Source organism: Myotis daubentonii, chromosome 8, assembly GCF_963259705.1.
Source record: "Myotis daubentonii chromosome 8, mMyoDau2.1, whole genome shotgun sequence".
NCBI classification, from domain to species: domain Eukaryota; kingdom Metazoa; phylum Chordata; class Mammalia; order Chiroptera; family Vespertilionidae; genus Myotis; species Myotis daubentonii.
The window spans coordinates 64155480-64175134 of record NC_081847.1 but is presented as its reverse complement, the minus strand read 5'-3'; the positions used below and the strand labels follow the sequence as shown (position 1 = coordinate 64175134).

The 19655-nt window shown below is 39.0% G+C and overlaps 1 protein-coding gene across 4 annotated transcripts in view; it reads left to right on the top strand.

Moving 5' to 3' along the window:
• Window positions 1–19655, top strand: part of PIEZO2 (piezo type mechanosensitive ion channel component 2) — a 338873-nt gene that overhangs the window by 157462 nt on the left and 161756 nt on the right. For all 4 annotated transcript variants that reach the window (XR_009454151.1, XM_059706647.1, XM_059706648.1 and 1 more), the window contains exon 4: window positions 13316–13358. Coding sequence is in view for 3 of the 4 variants with exons in the window: in XM_059706647.1 (XP_059562630.1) it covers window positions 13316–13358 (43 nt within the window). In the remaining variant the exon portion in view is untranslated. The remainder of the gene's footprint in view (window positions 1–13315; window positions 13359–19655) is intronic.

Sequence of the window (19655 nt, the reverse complement as noted above, 5' to 3'; positions counted from 1 at the left end):
TATGGACATGGTGCTACTGGTGGAGGAGTTGGCAAGAGGTCCTGAGCAGGTGCCAGCTGCCTCTAGTCCCCAGGCTGGGGTCAGCTGAAAATGCCCCTGAGGGTCAAACCCTGACCTTCTGTATCTCAGTCAGGCTGACGTTGGAAGACACTTGTTTCCTGTACCTTTTAAAATTAGTTAGTTTCCTAAGTTGAAGAGGGTGTGCCAATTACAATGTGTGAACGATAACATAAGAATCAAACCTCAGATTGCATTCATCCTCCTCCTTGAATATTGCTCAAAAAGCCCAAACACATATAAAATTTTCACTTTTTGTAGATATACTTTATTTTAACTTTTTTCTCCCTAACTCAGTCTTCTCTTTATTTTCTTCATAATATGTATATAAGTGTGTTTGTATCCTGATTATTTTTACTTCTCTCCCAGTAAACTGTAAGAGCCATGTTCACTGCAAATATTCCCACCGCCTAAAATATATAAGGGCTTAATAAATATTTGTTAAATAAATAACTTACTTTTAACTGTTTTCATGTAGGCTATTAAATTATGAGTCAATTGTATTTCCAGAACTAGAACAAATAATGTTAAAATTTGTATGGAATCACAAAAGACCCTAAATAGCCAAAGCATCTTGAGAAAGAAGAAAAAGTTACAGGCATCACACGTCCTGATTTCAAATTATACCACAGATCTATAGTAATGAAAACAGTAATGTACCAGCACACAAAAGCCAGACAAATAGATAAATGAAATGGAATAGAGAGCACAGTAATAAACCTACATTGATATGGTCTATTAATCTATAACAAAGGAAGAAAGAATATACAATGGAGAAAAATATAATTCTCTCCAATAAGTGGTGATAGGAAAGTGAACAGCTACATGCTGGACCACTTTCTAATACAATATACAAAAATAAACTCAAGTGGATTAAATACTTATATGTAAAACCAGAATACTCTTAAAAGAAAACTTTTTGACATTTAAGACATATTTTGGGGGATATTTTTCCTCAGACCTGGACAACAAAAGCAAAAAGAAACCAATTGGATTACATCAAACTAAAAAGTTTTTGCACAGTGAAAAAAACTATCAACAAAACCTGGCAGAAGATATACAGACTAAAACTCAATAGCAATAACAGTCCTATTTAAAAAATGGGCAGAGAACCTGAGTAGACATTTTTCCAAAGAAAACATACAGATAGCCAACAGACACATGAAAAGATGCTCAACCTCACTAATCATCAGGGAATGCAAATCAAAACCACAATGAGTTATTACCTCACACCGGTCCCATTGGCTATTACCAAAAAGACAAGACATAACAAGTTTTGGCGAGGATGTGGAGAAAAGGGAGTCTTTGTGCACTGTTGGTAGAAACGCAAATTGGTGAAGCCACTATTAAAAAGAGTATGGAGTTTTCTCAAAAGACTGAAAATAGAACTGTCATATGATTTGGCATTGCACTTCTGGGTATCTACCTGAAGAAAACAAAAACATTAATTCCAAAAGATATATGCAACTCTCTGTTCATTGGAGCATTAGCTATAATAGCCAAGACATGAAAGCCACCTTAGGGTCCATCAATAGATGACTGGATAAAGAAGATAGGGTATATTTATAGGATGGAATATTACTCAGTCATGAAAAGAAGAAAATGTTTCCATTTGCAACAACATGGATAGACCTAAAGAGTATTATGTTAAGTAAAATACCTCAGGTAGAGAAGGACAAATAATGTATTTTCACTTACATGTGGAATCTAAAAAACAAAACAAACAAACAAAACAGGATAGAAATAGACTCATAGATATAGGTTACAAATTGATGGTTACCAGAAGAGAGGGAATGGGGAGGACAAAAATTATAAAGGAAATTAAAAGCTATAAACTGCCAGTTATAAAATAAATAGGTCATAGGCATGTAATGTACAACACAGGTAATATAATCAATAGCATTACAGCTTTGTACTGTGACAGGTGGTTACTAGATTTATCATAGTGATCACTCGTAATATATATAAATGCTGAGTAACTATGTTGTACACCTAATACTTATATAACATTGTATGTCAGCTATACTTGAAAAAGAAATATAGGAACCAAATGCCAAAATTTTAAATGTGTGACATATGGTGAGATGATATTTTTCTACATACATTAATGTTTTATAATATATCACAGTTTATACTTTTATTAATTGTATTAAAAATGAAAGACATCAAGTCACCTGGCCCTCCATGTAATAAATATTTCCGTCTTTTGTCTAAACTTTATATTTGATTCATGTTCAGGGAAAACAAGAACTTAGCTGCTATTGCAAGTTTAAACTAAATATGCTTCATGAGTTTTTCATAAAATTTCCAGCTATCAAAATGTCCGCCAGGGTTTTTTTTATTTAATTTTTACAAGTGAACATCACTATTTGGCACATATTTCTGGCAGTGGGAAGTTTGCAGTTAGTGTAAAGAAAGCCACAAACCATATGAAGGACTGTACAGCTGTGTAAGATTCCCAAAGGAACATGAAAGTGAAAACCATTCTCATCCTGCAAAGCGCAGCGTCCTCCACGGAGTCCTCGCCAGTGCTCTAAAAATATTGGCAAATAAGAACACCGAAATAGCTCTCATTTATCCCTTTTCTCAAAAAAAAATGCATTTTTACTGGAGAAAATACATTTGCCTGCTGAAAAACACAGGTTTGAGCTGCACGAGTCCACTTACATGCAGATTTCTTCTGTAAGTCCCTGTAGATTTTTCAATCTGAGGCTGCAAAGGGCCAAATGCATGCATTCTACACCATGTTATATAGGGCACGTGAGCGTCCCGGAGGGTCTTGCAACCAATTCCCCATTGACGCCAAAGGGCAACTTAAGTTTTGGGAGAGACAAAGGTGTATGTGGTTGCGGATGTTCAACTGCTCAGTGATCTGCACCCCTGCCTCCTGTGTTGTTCAAGGGCCAATGGTACTGTTGTTTTGAAGACACCTTGCTGGTCAGCTTTGCACTTCAGCACTCCTTTTCTGTGTGTTGGAAGCTTAGGAATTCTGTTATTTTGGCTTCTGCAAAAATGACAGAATCCCTTACATGCAATTCATGTTCTCATGTGCATTTTTAAGGGACAACCTCATAAACACCATCCTGAATACTTTTATAAGCTTAGTAAGCTCTTTATGAAGGGCTTAAGTTTAAATGGATAAAGTTATTTATGGGTTTCACCTAAATACACATTCTATACCTTTCCTGTAAAATAATTTTAGGAGAGTTTTGGCAAACACATACTAAAAGGAAAAGTATATATTACAACATGGATTAACTGGAACATACGACTAAGTATAACAATGTGCAAATTTAAAAGAGAAACGACTCAAAAGCTTATTTCTCTACACTTTCATACACACCTTTGTCAAAGTTGTGTATTTGTGTATGTGAGTGTGTGGCAACGCATGGAGAGGGGAAATTGGGTTGTGGTTGTTCTGCACATTTAAGGTTCTCATACTACCCAGTGTCACCTACATGGAGCATTGTTCATTTAAAATGGTAGTTGAGAGCCTTGTATGAGAGTGGCTTCCAGTTATCTACCGGCTACTTTGTGCCAGACACTGCACAGATGCTCTGAATACGTCTTCATTGTTTTTGTGTGAAGCCACTGTCCATCCTTATTTTAAAAGATGCCTTGACTCACTCTTAGACCTAAAGTGAGTGCCCCGATGTCATAATAGACCAGGACAAGTAGCCTAGTAGAGTTTCAAGGCCAAAGTTATTTTGCTGTGAGTGCGGAGTCATCGCGATCTGCCCTGCTGAATTTTCAGGCACCTCATTTTTCATTTTGATAGAAAATGAACACCTTGAAGTAGAGGGAAATTAACACCATTGGTTTCATCTTCTCAAAATAGCAAACTCGTTTAAGAAAGGATGAAAGCTATGTAACATGGACACTGAAATGTAAAATTTTATATAAAATGCTATATATCCTATATTTGTAAATTTTATATTTATAAAATAAAATGTAAAAAACTTATTAGAGAAAATAAATACATATGAATTAAGTATTAATTTATGGAGATGGCGTAACATATGAATCAAGAGAGCCAGGCCCTTGATGCCCACATTCAGGGGATTCTCTAACTGGTCTCCTTGTCTCATGCCTTTCTCCTGATGGGCTGTGCAGGAATTGTCCGAACTTTGTGTCCCACCCCTGTTCCCCAAAGCTGAACACGACCCAGGTGGTTGCAGACTGTCATTAACCATTAGCACTTTCCAGTGATTTTCCACATAAGCGATTTTCCTGTAGATCTTCATCTCATTAAATTTGTGTCTCAAACTAGTTCACATAACAATGAGCAGGATTAAATCATAAGAACTTCAAGTAAACTAGAGAACTGGTGCATTCAAGAAATAGGTATTTTAAAAGTCTGACGTCAAGTTTAAGCAGTTCTGGGGGCACGTGTAATAAATCCTTATGAGATTGTGCAGGAAACTCCCATTCATCTGTCTTCCAAACAACTGAAATGACAGTTACCAGAAGTGTCTTCTATAGTCCACGTTTTTGGGAGACAGGAAACAAATTAACAAATGGATATTAGAGGTTTGTTGTTTAGAGTAGATTTCAGAGCATATCATGGAGCCAGTTGATAGGCAGCTGAGAACTTCACAGTTTTACAATAAAGATTTATTCTCCATAATGAAGAACATGGCTGTAACCTTATGTATCTTCTAAACTGTCTAAGACGGATGGCTTTATTTGTACAACTTTGGTGTTCAAAAGAGTATCCTATACGTGGATTGCACAGTGACTGCGTTTATCCGAATAGGCGGGCACCCAGGATGACTCTTCATGCACACATGGCTTCCGTTCCTCACTTCCAGCCCTGTTTGAGGCAGAGCATAAACTGCCCGTCCTCTGCTGCAAATATGGGCCACCAGCATTGTCCCTTGTCTGTTTCCTCTACTCGCAGAACCCCCTGCCCCCTCAGAGTCTTTTCCTCTCTTAGCCACTAAGGAATCTTTTATATCCTTCCTCTCTGTGCCTTCAACCTCTGCTCACCCCCTGCTTCCTTCTCTTTAGTTTATTAAGACTGCCATAGTCTTAACCTGAAGAAGCCACACCATCCTTTGGCCTGGCCTCTTCTACTAGCTCTCACTCTCACCTCCCACCTTTCTTCTCATCCCTTCCCATCTCACTGTGGCCTGGCTTTTAAAAAGAGAAGCCTGCCCCCCCCCCCACCCCCCACACCCCGTCTGCAATTCCTGCCCTTCTATTAGTTCTCAGCTCACTCCTCCTTCACACTGTCATTTCTATGCTTCCACTGAAACCTTTCTGGCACACCTGACCATCCTTCGCCCAAAGGTCTAAAATCCATGAATCCCCTCTTTATTAAAGTTTGTTCAGAGAGAGAGACATCCTATGCAGAAAAGGCACGATGTCCACTCTCTGTTTGGTATGGACCTTGTGTTTCTAGACTCGGAGCAATACAGTGGGAAATGCACTTTTATTTCTTTAAGGCTGGCTTGTTTATTTGGTTTCCATGGGCGACATATGCATAGAACAATTCAATTGACCTACTCGTGAAAGTTCCTCTGAGATTTGTGAAAATAGATTGATTATGTGTGTGTGTGTGTGTTTGGGTATCTCTCTTCCAGTGTGTCTGCAGCTATTTTAGTGATAAGTTGGTAAAAAAAACAAAAACAAAAACAAACAAAAACCCACACCAGATTGCCAATCAGACCCTATCTTAAACCAGAAATTTTATGATCAATTATTTTTTAAAATATATTATTTGGTGAGGAAATTAATTATTTAGAATTTACATTTCATTTTAGAGTAATTTAAAAGTAGTTTTTCAAAAGAAAATCTCTTAAATGTTGTAGCATCCTTCATTCATAGGGTATTGTATGTTTGTAAATAGACTTGTTTAAAATTTGTGACTAGGCTTGTCCTAGTCACTACAAAAAGTGAATTGTGGTAAGTATTTTTTCAGACTGACCCTCATCAACTGAGATGGTATCATAAAACATTCACTATGCTCATTCAAGATCTCCTGGAGTTGAGATATTTGGTTATTAAAGAATTCATGAGGATTAAAGAAACAAATATAATATTTGTTCCCACCTACTGTGGCAACAAACATGTAAATCAAAAACTGAAAAGCTAAATGATAAAATGTTCTACACATTGTATGTGTAATAGCAAAAATGTAGATATAATTTATATATAAATTATGATGGACTTGCATTTGTTAAATTATGGAGCACTGTATGGGCATTACAATAATTACATGCCTATATTTATTGACATGGGAAGAATTACGTTATATATCATTAAGTAATCAATGTAGGTTTCAAAATAGGATGACCACTATTTTATATGTGCAGGTAGGAACGTGAGAGTTTTAGTGTGTTTGGGAGGGTATTTATGCAAAAAAAAAATTTTAAATGTAAATATAGCCCTGGCTGGTTTGGCTTAGTGGATAAGAGTGTCGGCCTGCAAACTGACGGGTCCCAGGTTTGATTCTGGTCAGAGGGCACATGCCCAGGTTGCAGGCTCGATCCCCAGTTGGGGACATGTAGGAGGCAGCCAATCCGTGATTCTCTCTCATCATTGATGTTTCTTTTATTTTATTTTAAATTTTGTTTTATTGCTTAAAGTATTACAAAGGGTATTACATATGTCTCCTTTTTTTTCCCCCTTGACATTCCCCCAGCCTCCACTACCCCCCAGTGTCTTGTGTCCATTGATTATGCTTATATGCATGCATACAAGTCCTTCGGGTGATCTCTTACCCCCCTATCCTGTCCTCCAACCATCCCTAGCCTTCCCGCTGTAGTTTGACAGTCTGTTCGATGATGCTCTGCCTCTGTATCTATTTTTTGTTCATCAGTTTATAATGGCCTTTATTATCCATAAATGAGTGAGGTCATGTGGTATTTTTCTTTCATTGACTGGCTTATTTCACTTAGCATAATGCTCTCCAGTTCCATCCATGCTGTTGCAAATTCATCATTAATGTTTCTATCGCTCTCTCCTTCTCCCATCCTCTCTGAAATCAATAAAAATATATTTTAAAAATGTAAGTATATTTATGTTTTGTAATGATTATTTTATTTTAAAAATAAGCAAAAATGAGGTGATCACCCTTAGATGATGAAAAATTTGAACACATGAAAAGAACTGACAAAGTATAAATGGGGTTGAAAACCAAAGTATGCAACTTAATGTGCCACATACACAAAGGATTGTCATCCAGATCCTAAAGATCAGAGGAGAAGACAATGGACATTATAAAACAAGAGTATTAAGTAGAGGTAAACATGATGTTTAAATATATATATATATATAATTTAATACGTACATTGTTAATTAAGAGATGGTGAAGAATGAATTTTTTTCCTTACTGCTCTCTTTTACAATTACCTTTAACCCATTAATGACAAATCTCATCTGGGAATTAAGACTCAGAAAAATTTACAGATCTCACAATTTAACCCAAAATGATGAAATTGTTCGTTAGCTGGGAAATTTGCTTTACTTGGGCACATATCATCTATTAGAGCAGCCATTTATGGAGTTGAAAAGATTTCAACTACAACTCAACAGAAGTGCATCTTAATATTTGCAAAGTAAAATGTCACTATTGGTTGATTTTTTTTCTCTTAAAAATTTCACATTATGTTCAACATTCAATGCCTGGTAAAATCTTGACTCTGATTGGATAAGAAAATGTTTTCCTTTTAAGAGTTAAAAATAATGTAAATAAAGCTTCCACCAGAAAACTTGTAAGTGGCATAATTCCTGATATTTGAGTGTTTCATCACCAATTTCTGTGCCAGGTTGCATGTTTAACTGCTTGGCAGCCCCTACAATATATGAAAATACTTTCATTTTTTATAGGAATTTGCTGGCAAAAACCTACTAATTCCATGAATTATTAGTCCCTTTCTTCTAATTATTTTGAAGAAAAAAAAACACCCAGATGTGCAGACCCAAGTTCCAGTGGCCCTCAATGTCTAAGACAGACTTGGTGTAAAAGTGTTCAATTAAAAGAAAATCTGTGCCTCATCTGACCAGTTTTACCACTGCAAACCCAGAGAAAAAATCGTTACCTTTTTTGTGCAATAGAATTTGAGCAACAAGTTGATTGAAACAATTATTGATAAAAATAATCAATAAAGAAAACATGATAATAAAGCAAGCAAGCAATTTATAACATAAAGATAGAAAGTTTTGCGTTTTCAATAACATTTATGAACAAAATAAAATTATAAATGGAAAGGGACTTGTTGAAAACCACTTAAGGTTACATTAAAGAAAGAGAAAGACACAAGAGTGACTTGTTTAAGGCAATACAGATGACCAGAGGCAGAGCTGTTAGCACACAGATGCCTGGTGGCACAGCCTTGTAATTTTATTTTTCTTTTTCACCCAAGGATATATTTATTGATTTTAGAGACAGAGGAAGCGGGGGGGGGGGGAGAGAGAGAGAGAGAAAGAGAGAGAGAGAGAGAGTGCAATATGAAAAAGATACAAGGATCAGCTGCCTCCTGTACACGCCCCCACCTGGGATCAAACCCGCAACCTTTCTGGTGTAAGCGATGCTCCAACCACCTGAGCCACCGGGCCAGGGCCAAAGCCCTGTAATTTTAAACCACTACTACAGAAAAAGTAGAACAAGGAAACATAATCAGCCCCGTCCTGTCATCTGCAGGTTACATATTGATGCATGGCCTTCCTCAGCCTATGGGTGTTGGTACAGTTGAGCTCCTGCTGGGCGTGCTGAGTGTTAAACAAAATTAACAAAGGAGACTCATAGGTCCTAGATAATAGGAAGGTGGTGGAAGAAGACGTTTGATGACAGATAACTTCTCCTATAGGCACCCCCATATTCCAAAATTAATAATCAGAATTAAAAATTCTTTGAAATTCAAAGAAAAAATTTTTAATTCCATATTGTAGCCAGATTGGAGCAAGAGACAAATGTTAGGAAGGAAGGAGAATAAGAAAAGGAAAATGAAGCAGGAAGAAAGGTCAACAATACCGGCCCCCAACATATGACAGAACAAGGAGTAAAGAAGTCAAGAGCTTTGGCTCTGGCGTCCTGACCCTCTACCCAGAGTTTTCCCCCTGCAAAGGGCACGTGATAATAGTCCTGACTTTATGGAGCATTTGGAAGGACTATCTTAGCTAATAGACAGGAAGTTAGCATGAACTGCAAGCTGTTTTTATTGCCATGCCAATTTGGGGGAGAATGTTCACTCTCTTGATATAAAATATGGTTAAAATCGTCTAGGATTTATTTAAAATATTTATATTCCCACCTAAAATATGGATGCTCAATGTGTTGTTAAAATCTTATTTCTATTGTTCATATTTAGTGCTCTTTGAGATACAAATGTCAGGCTTAAAGCTAGACATGAGACTAAACTAAACATGCAGATTATTTTTGCTGTCTCATCACTGGAGTGACAGGAAAGGCGAGGGCATCAGGGGCACCTGGACCAGACAGGGACGCCATCAGGAGCCCCTCCTCTCTCTCCAGGCTACCTCTGCTCAGGGGTCCCCTCGTTCCTCTTACACAGCTTTCTCTGTGTGGCAGAAACAGGGCCGCTATGTGAGTATCCTCAGGCCTGGGCGCTCATCATCCTGGCTCTCTGGTAGGCCAGCAGAGAGAGCTTCCTGGGAGTTAGGTCATCCGGCTGGGAAAGGGTCCATCCTGGCCTGAACTAGCCTATCATGTGCCCTTCCTGATCCTTGTGGCCTGGGAGATAGGGCGCTGTGAGGAGTGGCCAGCCGCCCCTGCCTCTGTAGCCACTGAAGGAGAGGTAATATGACCCCGAACTCCTGCAGAAGCTCCTGGGCCTGGGGAAAGTAGTTCCCAAAGAAAGGAAGCTTCCATCCATAACTTCTTTCTGTGATGGGAAGAAGGGGCATGGAGCTGACAGAAGCTGATAGGTAGATGGGATGCAGAAGGGAGGGCGCGGGTAGGGAGAGCGTGAGAACAGACAGATGGAGCTTTGCTCATTTTGTGAAGGGGCAGATGTTGATGCCTCGAGGAAGGAATGCCCTACCCTTTGGCGTGGTAGTTCCTCTGGGAGTCCTGGGACTGTCAGTGCAAAGGGGTAGTTTGTCACCTGGTACACACAGGGGATAGATCCTGGTACTTGCTTCCTAGACTGCATGACATTCAGTCCATGGTTTGTTTCCAGCCTCTGGTCTTTGTGATCCACGACAAAGATTTTAGTTCTGTTTTGGGGATGGCTGTGCTATGAAGGGCAATTTTAAAAAATGGAAGAATCACAGTCATTTCTAACTACACCTAAGACGCAAAGGGAAAATCCCTCTTATGGATCGTATCCATCTCTCTATGTTCTATATTTTCCTTTTTGTCGTTGTTGCTGTTGTTTGATTTTTCCTGAAGAATGTCATGTGCTTTAGATTTCTCCGTATTCTAAATCTCATTTAAAAAGTGTTAAATCAAGAAAGTCTGCCAGCTCCCTCCCTTTGTTTTCTCTCCATGTTGGACTGCTCTGGCAAAGGAGAGTAATATTACCTTACCATGTAAAACATGGCTAATGGCTTTAAAAGAATTCCCCAGCAACTGAATAATGGGCTGCCAAAAATATTCTTGGTGCCAAAGGATCTGAATATGTCTGTACCATTTATTGTGCATTTCTCCTTTCATCATGACTAAGTGCTCACAAAAGACATAAAGACTTAACCCTCTAGGGTATGTGCCATTTGAGGGCAAAAACCATATTTTAATATATTCAGTTTGGTACCTAACATATGGCGACGCTTACCAGATTATCAATAGCAAGCAATGACGGATGCCTGTGGTACATAGGATGCTCAAATTATCAATTAAATTGATTTCTAGTGACTAGAATGAAGTTGTTTCATTGTATTATACTTGGTTGGGTGCCTTAATGTTTATTCTAAGTATTTCTGGAAGTCTTGCACAAAACACTTATAACTTGTTCTGCCTGCATGAATAAGTTTACGTTTCTCCGCAATAAGATAGAACCTATTTCTTAATTAAAGCTTCATGATCTAAAAGTCTGATAGTGCAATACAGCAAAGTCATTTACTTTTGTTTTATTTTGATAATAAATCTAGTCTATTAAAAAGAGGTTTTCTTAAAAATTGTGCTTAAAATTAATTTAGGAATGTACTGAAGAAAATCTAGGAATATGCAAATGTAGAAAAATTTAAAAGGTGCTTTGTTTCTCACTGAAAGTAAGAAACGTCAAGAAAAGTAGCATCTAAGCCCACTCCCCACCCACCCGCACCCCACCTTCTCCTGGAGCCTTCCCACTTGGTCTGTGCTCAGAATGTCTGGTTCTCGCTTGGCAGGAGACTCAATCTCTCCTGTTTCTTAATTTGGGCCAGGCAGTTGCCAGCTGCCCTGGAATACAATGTGGTCTCTGAGTCAGGTATGTATTCTTCGCCAGCCTCTTAATTGCTAGGCTCTTAGGGGACTAGAGTCATCATCTTCAAAGAAATCCTGAAATAGAGATTCTTAATTGTTTTGCATGTGACTCACAGGATAGATAACATTCAGATGGGGTACACTCACCTGGGCTCAGAGCCATCAGAAAATCTTGAGTTGATTAACTAAAATTCCACATCATTTACTCCTGTTCAGCAAAGTGTATTGGAATTCAGTTAGATAAGAGTGACTTGATCCAAGCAGGTAAACCCGCATCTGCTTTAAATTTGTGTCTGTGTGTGTGTGTGTGTGTGTTTTTGTCTAATTCCTATCTGATACTTAGTCCTTTATTATTTATGAATAATTATCTAAAATGCTCTATCATAGCCAAGGAGTATGGGGAAGCAGCATGTTTGTGCTCTCTTGGGACTGGTTGAGTCCTCAAAAAGGAAACTACTACTGCATAATCTCCCATCTTTCCAGAAAGTCTGCCTAATGTTTAGGAGACACTGAGTGGCCACCTGATGATAAAGCCTGTGAGGCAGAGCTCTCAAGAAAGACATATAAGCACCTAGTTCATTGTGACTTTAGGGAAAGAAGCAGGGTAGCTTTTCAGCTGCCCCTGGAGACCAGTGCTGAATCTACCACTTCCTGTTTACAGAACTAAATTGTACAGAAAGGCAGTAATTATCTGCTGTGATTATCAAGCAACTAGTACAAAGCACAACATATAAATTTAGGGATACATGGGTGTTTACTTGAAATAGTAACTGAAATTAAAATATTTTTGCAACTGGCTGGACATCATGAAAATGTAAAAGTATGGGTTAAGCACAAACCTTTAATTTTTATATAAAAACATTTTTTATACCCAGCTGTGTTTTGTGGAGTTGCATATACTACTCTTCAAATCATGTCACTTAAAATAGCACTTCTGCATTCAGGATATTTCTGGTTAAAATATTTAGCTTAAAACATTAAATGTTAATCCTGTGTTTCAACCCTAGTGAGATGGAGGCATGGGGCATAATGAGTTGGAAATTCAGAGTATTGTTTGGGGAAGAAAAAGTTTTACTCTACCCTTTTAGGTTCCCTGGCTGGTCTAATGAGCATAATATAAATTAACAGGAGAAAAATCAATTTAATTTAATTTAAATGGGCATTCCAAAGTATGAGACTCCCAGATAGTTAGGCAATTGGTATAGGCATGAGAGTTCACAGGGTAGAAGGCCATTCATGGGGGGCAGGGAAGAGAAAATGCCAGTTAAACAAATGCAGAGAACTCTTTCTGATGTTCTCTTTGGTATAGCTCTTTTTCTGGTATAGGCACCTGTAACTAAACTACTTTAGTCAGTTAAGGGGGAGGTAAAAAGAAAAACTTCCTATAATCTCTGTTTCTTACAAATAATTAGCCTAAAATAATCCTCATGATAAAGAGACACATTTTGGGGTGGAAAACGTTGCTACCCTACAGTGTCCTCTAGCTTTCAATATGCTACACAAAAGTAAAAGCTGAATTTTAGAGAGTACGGGTTACAATAAACTGTTTAATTATTTTTGTCAGGAGAGTTTTGCTCATATTATTCTGAACCAAATGCAGATGTTTAGAGAATGAGTTAGTGGGCTACTGCCTTACCACAGGTAAGTGAGGTACAGATTTGTCCCATTAACTCCGGATGTAGAATGTTCTCTAAAAGGCCATTTGGGGACTAGAAGAAAGCAGTGATGCATCCTAGGGGAAACAAAGTCTCCACTTAAATTTAAAACAAATTTTAAATTTTAAAACAAATGCCTAGCAGAGTGTGCAAAACCAACCAACAAACAAAACCACAGGACAAAGGTATCAGAATACTTGATGTGCACTACTTATGTTCCTTTCTTCTCTTGCAGGCTCAACGTGGGAAAAGACTTTTCGGCAGATTGGCTTTGAAAGGTAAGCAGGGTTTAGCATGTCTCCACTTTTCGCGTACTAATGTCCTATTTTATTCTAAGTACTTTATGGATTATAAATCAATGGTATTGCTACCACTACTTTGGTAAGTGAGTAAGTTTGTGCCATTGAGTAAGTCATCATTTTGCTCCTTGAGACTTGGTTTCTTTGTAAAGTAGAGCTTTGCCTTATAAAATCTTTGCCTGAATACAGAGTGAACTTGAAGATTAAATGCAGCAAGTTTTTTGAAAACACTTCTTAAACTGCAAACCATTATAAAAGTTAAGTTGTACAGTTAGAGAATTAAGATTTAGAGTCTACTTTCTTATAGGTTATTCACCTCATCTGTTAGTTCTATAGTTTTTGTGCAGAGAAATTTATATTTATATTGATGTCTTTCCAATTATTAAAATGATTAGATATTAGCTCTACGTGAAAGGTTGAGATCACATCATGCCTAAGCATTTCTGTTGTCAACGGAAATTGGGCTGATCGCAAAGAAAGAATTCCAAACACCCACACATGGAGATTGTGGTGTGGTGGCCTGGTTTATTTCTGATGTAATATCAAAAGAGTTTTCTTCCTGGCTTCCCAAGGTCCTATGGCTGTCTGTGCTGCCATGGAAAACGTACAATCGTGTCTTCAACAAGGCCAAGGCCAGAGCCCAGAGTTTCTGCTTCATGGTCCTTCAGTGGCCACTAGAGCCACATGGGTGGTGCTCCTGGGCTGGAGAGCATATGATATGGTCCAAAGGGTGAGAGTGCAGATCACTGAGCAAGGGAGAAGGAGCTTCTTTTTTCACCTGGAATTATGTACTTTCAGGCTTGGGAGGAACCAGAAGCTTTTTCAAAATAACCAATCAGCTTCCCAAACTGTATGTGTTGTTGGGGGTGGGGGGTGGGGCCGGGGAGGGGAGGCAGCTTACATTGGCTCCGCCCCCCCAGCCAATTATTTTTTTTCCAGGTTAGACTGACAGGCCTGTATGCTTAAGTACCGCCCGCTTGTGATATTGCTTAGGTCCTTATTTCCCCCTGCCTAGTTTCAATGACTAATATTTTTACACGGAACCACGCTGAATTCTTGAATTATAGATCTCTTCTGTTTTGTGTTGTTTCATTTGTTCTAGTCCTATATCTCTGAGGACAGTCCCAAATCTCAAGTTTTATTGGCTGTTCTCATAGTATGAATATTTTAAATAAATCCAGACAGTATAAACTCCATATTATAGTGCCTCCCTAAAATGTGTATGTTTCCTAAAATAGATGTACAAGTGAAAATATTACTAAGGAATCTATTAAGGGATATGCTTTGTTTTTAAACTGCCATCTCAGTTTGGTGAGCATCGTGATTTTTAGATATTATGTTAAAATGTCATCCTGTGACTTTCCATGTTGCCCCATGTTTTCTCATTCAAGGGCAGAGAGTATTCTCTGCGTTGCATCAACTCTCTTAAAATACAGAGCAGATACTGATCTGTGGGGTTATTGTGCAATTATTGTTGCAAAGACTGTATTAAGCAGTGCTGTCAAATATGGCTCTGCTGTTTTTCTTCTCAAGTTTAACCTCTTCTTTATCTTAAAGGGAATTCCAATGATATCTTAAATGAAGCTCTCTGGTTCTTTAGAGCCGTTGTGAAAGATATTGATCCTTTCCTCGCTATGTCCTTTGAAGTTTGCTAGCAGATTATTTTAAAGTGGTCACATCTAAAGGAAATGCAGTGACTGAGTCAGCTAAAGCTTCAACACTTTCTGCAAGGATAAGAAAGCAAAGATGTCCTCTGTTGTACATTTTGTAACTGAAAGGAAGAACTAGGGATCTGCCCTCCCCGTTTCCTTGCAGTGATGCTTGCCATGAGATGATGGTGTTTAGCCCTTTGCTACCTGGAAACTTTGTGATTATATGCATTGCTTCTGAATAAATACACATTGTCACAATTTATATGGCTGAATTCATGACAATAGGTTATGTTCACCTTAAAAAAAAATCATCCTAGTCCCCAGTGGGGTATATCAGGAATTTACAGAGAAAGGATCTAAATTCTTATATCTTTGGTGTTTCCACTTCTAACATCCCCACCCACTCCTGGCGCTCCAATGTTGATATCTACACAACAAAAGAAGACTCAGTTGTATGGTGTTATTTTATTTTTATTATAGAGAAAAATATCTGTGTCTAACCTATTTTCATTTCAATTAGAAAGCTTCACTTTCTGCGCAGATTTTCTAAGCTTACAAGTATAAATATTTCCAAATCATATTCATTAATCTTGGTTAAGGCAATGCAGGTGGGCATTGCTTCGTAAATTCATCAATACTCAGTATGTTCTGAACAAGTGTGTTTGCTAGGGAATGGCCCAATTTTCAGTGCCTTTCTCTCTCTCTCTCTCTCTCTCTCTCTCTCTCTCTCTCTCGTGCGAAATCTGATGAGGAGGCTGGACAACTCTGCAGAGCAGCCTCTACATGGTGTGTCAGTGTTTGGCTTCAGTCTCTCACACTTCTCTCTCCACATGATGCTTCTGAGTTTGCCTGAGGGTGGGAGGAGAGGTGAGAGAATTGCAAGCTGATTCTTAAGTGTTTCCACCCTGTAGTGGCAGCTAATTCCTGGCCCACAGCAAGTTGCCTTGCTAATTTGTAGGGAAGGAGAGGTGTCGCCCTGCCATGCTTGCAGGAAGGGCCAGGAAGTAGAATATCAGAAAGCTGCAGCAGTATCTATCACATAAGCTTCGCGTAAGGCCTGAATGTGGTTTGCTCTTTGCAAAGCTACACTTTGCATCTGAGACAAAATGTGTCAGCAAGGACATAGGCTTATGCGTAGTCACCTGCGACCAGAAATAAAAGTTTCTGCCTTCTGGGAAATCTTATTGCTGCCCAGTTAAAAATAACAATCTTTTACTGATCTCTCATCCATTTGTAGTTGAAAAGCAATGAAGTTATTCCTAATGAATCTATATAATCAGCACAGTACCTCAGATTACATCACTGTTAACAATATTGTACATGATTCTATTTGATACTCTACTTGGATTGTGGAATGAAAGATCTTGCCCCTGCAAAGAATATGTTAAAATAGAAATCACCCTGAAAACAGCCTGCTCTGGGGAAACACAAATACTCCTAGGATCCCCCCCTTCACCCCCTTGTGTAGATGTCATTCAAAAGGCAAGGCCTTGTCTTTAGGGGGCTGAGAAGCTTCCCACAGCCTGTCTGTTGTTGGGCTTGTCTCCCTGCATCCATTTTGTGGGGAGCTGCCACCCATGCTTCAAGCTTTAGACATGATTGTTTTTGTGGAAACTTTCCTGATGACTTATTTTTAGGATCCCACCTCTTCTTGTCACATCTTTTTACATTTTTCTGTTCTGCAACTGGACATATGGTATTGAGACTTTCCTCTTGTGTTTCTACCCCTTTGGTGCATGAAGGATGGGGCTGTGCTGATCCCCTGGTGCCCCGACACTGCCTGGCATGTGCTAGCTAATCAGACGTTCGGTGGGTGCCTGACTGAGTCCTTGATGGGACATGTACACAAATATGCTTGGAGCGTGCTTGTGGAAGAGGGGGCCTCTGAGGAAGACAAGAGCCCAGGGCCACCATCTTTTCATCGTCACATTGCAGCCGCTGGTGGGAGGATGGGCTGCTATAGCCGGAGCTGGCTCATCCTTGACAGCGTAGGGAGGAAGACACGACTCTACTCTGTCAGTGGGAACAATTGTTTAATCCAATGACCCTCATATCAACAATAGAGTTTTCCTGAATCTCTCTTCTCAAACTCCTGAGTCTAATGTTCTGAGTTTGACACCAGCTACTCTCTATGACAAGATCCCTGCGGGATCAAGAACCTGGTGAGGAGTTCTAGACCAGAATCAAACCTGGGACCCTTTGGTCCACAGGCTGATGCTCTATTCTTTTCCATGTGAACAACTGTAAACCCAATTTTGCCCCACCCTATATGTTGGACCAATGCTTCTGAGGGCTTCTTTTGACCTCTAGTGCCAGCCCAGGGATTGGCAAATAATAGGCATTTAATAAATGTTTGATAAATAAATGGCATTTTAAATAAATATTACTGTGTCATTTCTCTGTTGGCCCAGCCCCTACTTTCATCGAATATGCTTTTTTGGGGATAAATTTTAGTTTCTATTGGCCTTTTCATTTGGAGGATGAATAGATTCCTTGAGAAATTTAAGGCCAATTATTACATAATTGTATATCCTCCAGCTTTATGTATAATTCACAAGCTGTGTAATTGAAATGCATGCTATCTTTTTAGGTAATGTTATATAAAGTGTAGAGAAATAATGAAAAAACTAGACTCCAATAAAGCTTTCGTGATATACTTTCCTGTATGAAATCTTATGCCTGAGAAATAAGATGGTTAAGAGAAACCAATTATGATAGAAACAAAGATATTCATTTCTATAGTTACTCCTATGTTTTTCTGAAGTTTTTAAGTTAAGGTTATGAGTCTGTAGTAAAAAGGATAATTTGAATATATATTCATTTAGATCAAGACAATTATTTCTTTTTATTGCCTCTCTAAGAAGCATACAGAAAGGAAAAAATAAAATACTACCACAAATCTCACCTTACTATAATCTTGTGGTTTATGAAGTTAAAGAAAAGAAATCTTAGTTGGGATTTAGCAATGCGTTGTCAGACTTGTAGCTTATAAGTGTACAGTATTTTTGCATGTGGAGGTGCACAGTGTAGGTTTTTTATTTAATGATTTCCCAAGTTGTTGTGTTGGCTTCCTGAAAACTGAGCTTCTAAATGCTTTAATTCTTTCAGGCTGCATATGAATATTCCTGGAAAAAAGCTACTTTGAGATTACGATATAAAATTTTTGTCACAGTCATTTATATTCAGGAAATGACTAGAGGAAAGGGGTGTTTCTGTACTTTGGTGTTTAAAATTAAGCCCAATTTATTTGTTTATTCATTCATTTGAACATTTTCAAGCCTCCACCCTGTGCCCACTCCTGGGCTAGATTTGGGTCTTCAAAGAACATGACAGGGGAAGAAACATGGATTTGTGAAAAACGTATCACCACTGGCCTCTCTGCTGAATATTTTGATTATCTGGTTAATTTAATTCTGCCAACATTCCAGAATCTGGGTCTGCTGACTCATGGTGGGCTAGCTAGCAGCCTCATACCTCAGTGACTTACAAGACCGAAGGTTCATTTCCTGCTCATATTAAATGGCAGCTGCAAAGGCTGTGGCTTGATGGGGGCTCTTCTCTGAGTGCTTTCTTCATTATGGGTCCAGGCGGAAAGGGAGCCTTTCCTTGGTCTGAGCCTTTCTGTGGTTGGGAAGTTTTGCTGTGGCCAAGGCAGGCCATGGTTCCCAGGTGCTCGACGCATTTGCTCAGATGGGACACATGCCACTTCCAGTTGCCTAAGCAGGTCACATGGCCAACTCAAGGCCTATGGGCAGAAAAGCATGCTTCCCTCGTGGGGTGCACCGTGAGTCACACGGGAATGGCCAGAGATGTATGCTGTTGTTACAGGAAAGGGGAGCATCTAGCTGGAAGAAGGGATGTCATACATCACAGTATACCATCCCCATCTTACAAATGACCAAAGCGAAATCAGAGTGCTGAGTATTTTATCCAAAATCGCACGGCTAGTGAATGTCAAAGGCAAGATGTGAGCTCAGTTTTATGTGACTGTACCTTCCATTTATTCACAATCCACCATGTCAACATTTATGATGCTTTATGTCAATAGGCATTTGTTGAACTCACATTATTATGAAGATGCTGGAGGCTGGGGGAAGGAGACCGGGGAGACGTGGTCTTGGTCTTATAGGAGATACCAATATCTTAAAATATAACATACTGAGTTCCATGCTACCATTTTCTGCAATTATTTAAAAATATTTCTTGAGCAGCTACTATGTACAAGGTGCCATTATAATGACATACACAGTACAGACCTGGAGGAGTCAAAGGACAGGTCCATGTGCATGTGTGTGGTGGGGTGGGGAGGTGTTGAGATGAGGTCTGCTATAACAAAATACCACAGACTGGACGGCTTAGACAACACGCATTCATTTCTCACAGTTCTAGAAGCCAGGAAGTCCAAGATCAACTCACTACCAGACTGACTGTCTAGTCAGTAATCGCTTCTTTGTTGATAGATGACCATTTCCACTGCGTTCTCTCCAGGTCTCTTGGGAGAGCTCTCGGGGGTCCCTTTCAAAAGGGCACTAATTCCATCATGAGTGCTCCAAGCTCATGACCTAGTCATTTCCCAAAAGCTTCACCTCCCCGCCTAATACCATTACATTAGGGATTAGGATTT